Genomic DNA, 5,000 nt, shown 5'->3' with positions numbered 1-5,000 from the left:
GTTATAAAAGTAGGGAATTGGTTTAAATTCCTAAGTACTATGGGTATGTGTTCCCTTCTGATAAAATTCTAGTCTTGTATTGTAATATTAGATTTTAATCAATACTTATAAGGAACATCTACCTCTTAAAAGATATAAAAAAAATAATAATAAATAAAAAAAACTGACTTCCAGTCCCTATACAAAATATCCTTTATGAATACATGTGAAACATTGTTAAATTTTTTTCCCTATTAAGGTCAAACTCAAAATAATAAGAATAAAAAATGAAAAAAAAAAGACAGTAACATGTATATAAAAAAATGAAACAAAGATAATCATATAAACCGAATGAGAATAAGAATCAAACCCAACTGAGACATTCTACACATGGAATCCAACCCTACAAACAGCCGGATTTCACGGCGTCCAGAACCAAGGAGGGTCGCGCGTTTATGTCCCGTTGCTAGCTACCGTCACGCCGTTAATCGTGACGACGGACGACTGGCGAGGAGCACCCGGTCTGGCTGTGGGCGGGACCGTGGGCGGCTGTGGGGGAGGCATGCGAGGGCGGGACAGGATGTGGGCGGGCGGGCGTGCCGTGGAAGTCATCATGCCATTCGTGTAGGTGGGCTGGTGGCCGTTCGCGTAGGTGTGGTTGGTGACTCCCGTGGGGGCCGTGTAGGGGCCGGACATGTCGGTGTATTCCTCGATGTCGTCCGGGATGTTTTCGTAGATGTTGTTGCCTGGGGGGGGGGGAAGGGGGGGGAAGGGAGATAATTAAATGAAAATATACCTGATTTTTATTATTTCATTGATTCGTTTTGATTTTTTTTTTTCTATACATTCGCTTTGAAAATGTACATTCTTTTCTCTCAGTTCACTTTGAAAATGTGCGTATTTCTCTATCAACTCTCGGAATACCTTTACGTGTGCAAGATACAAACCTGAACCATCACACGGAACAAACACAAACCACGAGCTTTTCAGGGTAAACAATCTTATTCCACACAACGTCACATCCCACGGGACTTATCCTAATTATTCCTCAAATTAACTCATCACGGAATCTCAGTTACCTGTCGTAGGGTCGCTGAGGTTGGCGTAACGCATCGCTTCGGCGCTAGAGTCATCCTTGGGCTTCATGTGAGTGGGAGGTTCCTGCTTCGCCGCCTTCTGCTGGCGCCTGCTGAGCGAGTTTGAAGAGGGAAGCGGCAGAGGGAGGAAGGGAGAGGAGAAAGGGAGGAAGGGAGAGGGGAGAGGGAGGAAGGGAGAAGACAAAGGGAGGAAGGGAGAGGGGAAGGGGGAAAAGTGAGACGGGAAAGGGGAAAAATAAGGAGAGGGGAGAGGGAAGAAGGGGAAAGAGGAAGGGGAGAGGGGAATAGGGGAAAGTGAAAAAGGGAGGAGGAAAAGGAAAAGACAGAAAGATTAAGATCAGTTGGGCAATAAAGAAGAGAGGGAATAAAGAAAAGGAGAAAGAAAAAGAAAAGAATTAATGTGAGAATAATTCAATACGTAATAAACAGATACCCTAAGGACACCAAGCGTAGGTACTAACACATTACTGTTATTAAGGAGCCTTAGAAAAAACATACCTCAAGAGTGGCGTGTCTGGGAACGCACTTCCAGCGGCTTGTAAAGACAGCAATATATGGTATGCAAATTTATAATAATAAAACCACAAGTAAAATAATGATAACACAAGAAAAACAGAGATCATTATTTCATTCACTCACTATTTACCAAAACGTCCCATAACATACTAATAGAAATGACACGAATGGATGAAAAAAATGAAAAGGGATTGAGGTAGCATGAATGAAAAAGACATTTCACTCATTCACAACCAACCGCAACTTAACAAGAAAGAAAAGGATTCGAGGTAGAATTAATCATAATTATGATTATGATTATAATTCAATTTAATCGAGACAGGCTCTCCGTTCATTTCCGCTTCTAAATTACCCCCTGTATGCAAGGAATGGCCGGCAGTGCGAGATCTTGAACGCAGGTCAGCAAGACTGCAATACCACATCCTAACCACACCACCCACACCACACTCACGTTCTCAGAAAGATGAAGAGAACAGCCACGAAGACCACGCCGATGAGACCGAAGGCGAGGCCGACGTAGAGACCGGTGTTCGAAGCTTCCTCGAGACTCCCTGGCGACGTCCCCCTGGCGGAGTTCGTCGTCCCGTCCACCGTGTTGTCTCCCAGGACGCCGTAGTCTTCGGTGTCCACTGCGGGAGGAGAAGGGAAGTTGAGAGAGGGGAGGCAGGGAGGGAGAGGGAGGGTGTGGTTGGGAGAGGGAGGGAGGGGTTGGGAGAGGAGGGAGGGGGAAAGGGAAGGAGAGGGAAAGGAAGGATGGGGGGAGGGGAGGTACAAGAAGGGAGATGGAGGGGGGAGGAGGGAAGGTAGAGGGAAAGAGAAGGAGAGAGGAAGGGAAGAAAGGAGGATGAAAAGGGTGGGAAGGAGGATAATGGGAAAGAGATGGAGACAAAGTGAAAGAAGTTAGAACAAGTGAGAAATGAAGATTTGAAGGGGAACAAGAGAACGGCTTGGGGGGAGGGGGGGGGGGTCGCAGGATGAGAGGGAGTTTTCATTGGAGTGGAAAACAGAGCAAGAATATGAGGCAAATAAAGGGAGAAAAAACAATATAATACAAATGGAAATGAAAAATAAGAGAAAATCGCACAAGAGAATAGAAATCACAATAAAACATCGTTAATATAATAACAAACAATCAAACACCAAGAAACGAAATACATTATATAAAAAAACTGCGTCATTACCTAGAAAAAAAAATCACACTCAATACAAACAAATAAGTTCAAACAAAGACTTACAGAGACATCTAGGTACATCTCCGGACCATGAACCCTTCGTGGTACAGGTCCGCATGAAAGGGCCATCGAGACGGTACTTGGGGAGGCAATGGTACTCCACAACGGAACCGTACAACAGCGTTTCATTCAGACGCACGATACGCCCGTTTTCTATGTCTTCCGGCATCGTACAGGACACCCCTTAGTGAGAAAAAAAAATTGTTGGCGTTATTTTTAGTATTTTTTGGATATTAAATGTGGTATGTAGCTAATATTTATTTGGTATATCGAGAGGAAGGACTTTTCTTGTTCTTAGCAATGATTTCGTGTTAAAGTAAGTGTGCTACCTTACTGTATTTGTTTTAATTATACTATTTAGTACAAAATTTATTGTCTACATACGATTATATTACACTGTATCTGAGCAAGTTTTAATGCATCTTTTCGTCTTTTTTTATTCCTTACCCCAACACCCCACAACCTCTATCCACCCCAACCTGCCCCCTTTACCCCCAATCCACCCTCTCCCACAACCTCCCCCCATCCACCCCCTCCCTCAAAAGCCCCAACGACTTACATTCACACCGCGGTTGAGTGCCAGACCAGACTCCATGCTGGCGGCACTCCCTGGTCGCCTCGCCCACCAGCGTCCGGCCCACCTCGCACGAGTAGCTGGCGGTCGAGCCCACCTTGCGATCGCCCTCCTCCACGCTCAGGGCCTCCGTCAGGTCCTTGGCTAAGGGCGAGCACAGCACCTCTGTTTTTGAAGGCAGAGGAAGAACAGTTGGTTAGATTAGTGTCGTATTTTTGAGAGTCGTTGTGTACTTTTTTGTTGGCATCATATAACTGGGTGTTTATTTTCTTTTTAAAATCTTGATATTACTATTTAACGTTATTTTTTTCGGTACCACATACGATTCGATGCAAATAACTTGGTTTATTTTGAGAAAATCGTATAAGTGAGTCTTGTATTTAGTGAAAAATCCAGTAGTTACAGCAGAAACCATGTGTAGCTACAATATAGAAGCGAAATAGAATATTCAGTTATACAAAGATGTATAGTTACGTACACAAACACATCCAAAGCAGGTCAGCACCGTCAAAATACCACACATACACAACATTGTCCATCCCGAGAGCAAAACTGAACCATAACAAAACCCGAACACTCTCAAGCATCAAACACAAACACACAGACACCTCTCACCAAGCAACACCTACCCACCCTTCGCGCCACACGCCCACCCGCCCGCCCGCACACCCACTCAAAATCCTCACCGATGCACTTAGGCGTCTCTCCCGCCCACGTCCCATTCTCCTGGCAGAAGCGACGAAGGCGACCATCCAGCTTCCAGTTCTCAGGGCACTCGTAGGCCACCTGGGCTGTGTAGAAAGTGTCATTGCTCAGGAGACGCCACGTGCCGTGCTCGATGTTCTCAGGCTGACCGCAGTCCACGTCTGAGGGAAGGAGCATGGCATTAGTTCTGGTATATAGTGCAAGGAGTTTTCAAGGATATTTAGTGGTATTTCTGGGTGTTCTGTGAAAAATCAACGACGTTAATTGTAAATAAACTTACATAATAAAATCCCAAATCGTAAAAGACACACACACACAATATATATATATATATTATAATAATATATATTATATATATATATATATATTATATATATATATATATATAATAATATATATATATATAATATATTATATATATATATTAATATATATATAATATAAATATATATTAATAATATATATATATATATATATAATAATATATAAAATAATATAATAATATATATATATATATTAAAATATATATTTATATATATAGTATATATATATATTTAAATATATATTATATATATATATATATATTATATATATATATATATATTATATAATATATATATATATTTATATATATATATATATATTAAAATTAATATAATATATATATATATATATATATATATTATATATATATATATTAGTAATTATAATTATATATTCAAATATATATATATAATAATAATTATATTATATATATATAATAATAATAGTAATATTTATATTATCTAATTATTAGTATAAAAAATATTTAATTTATAAGTTAGTACAATGACAACCATTAACGCCACCTCACCTCGCTCGCGTACGTTACGGGCTCGACTGGCCCGTCTCGTAGTC

The 5,000-nt window shown here is 40.7% G+C and overlaps 1 protein-coding gene across 1 annotated transcript in view; it reads right to left on the bottom strand.

Annotated features, from left to right (window-relative positions):
• Positions 1-5,000, bottom strand: part of LOC119590167 (sushi, von Willebrand factor type A, EGF and pentraxin domain-containing protein 1-like) — a gene marked incomplete in the record, with an annotated part of 131,719 nt that overhangs the window by 2,373 nt on the left and 124,346 nt on the right. The window contains 6 exon segments of the mRNA XM_037938952.1: positions 1-725; positions 1,059-1,168; positions 2,044-2,221; positions 2,828-3,007; positions 3,384-3,563; positions 4,085-4,264. The exon segment at positions 1-725 is cut by the window's left edge and continues 2,373 nt beyond it. Coding sequence (XP_037794880.1) covers positions 433-725; positions 1,059-1,168; positions 2,044-2,221; positions 2,828-3,007; positions 3,384-3,563; positions 4,085-4,264 — 1,121 coding nt within the window.

The sequence above is a fragment of the Penaeus monodon genome, chromosome 26, assembly GCF_015228065.2.
Source record: "Penaeus monodon isolate SGIC_2016 chromosome 26, NSTDA_Pmon_1, whole genome shotgun sequence".
Taxonomy (NCBI): Eukaryota; Metazoa; Arthropoda; class Malacostraca; order Decapoda; family Penaeidae; genus Penaeus; species Penaeus monodon.
The sequence above is the reverse complement of the archived record's forward strand: the minus strand, read 5'-3'. Positions and strand labels throughout refer to the sequence as shown.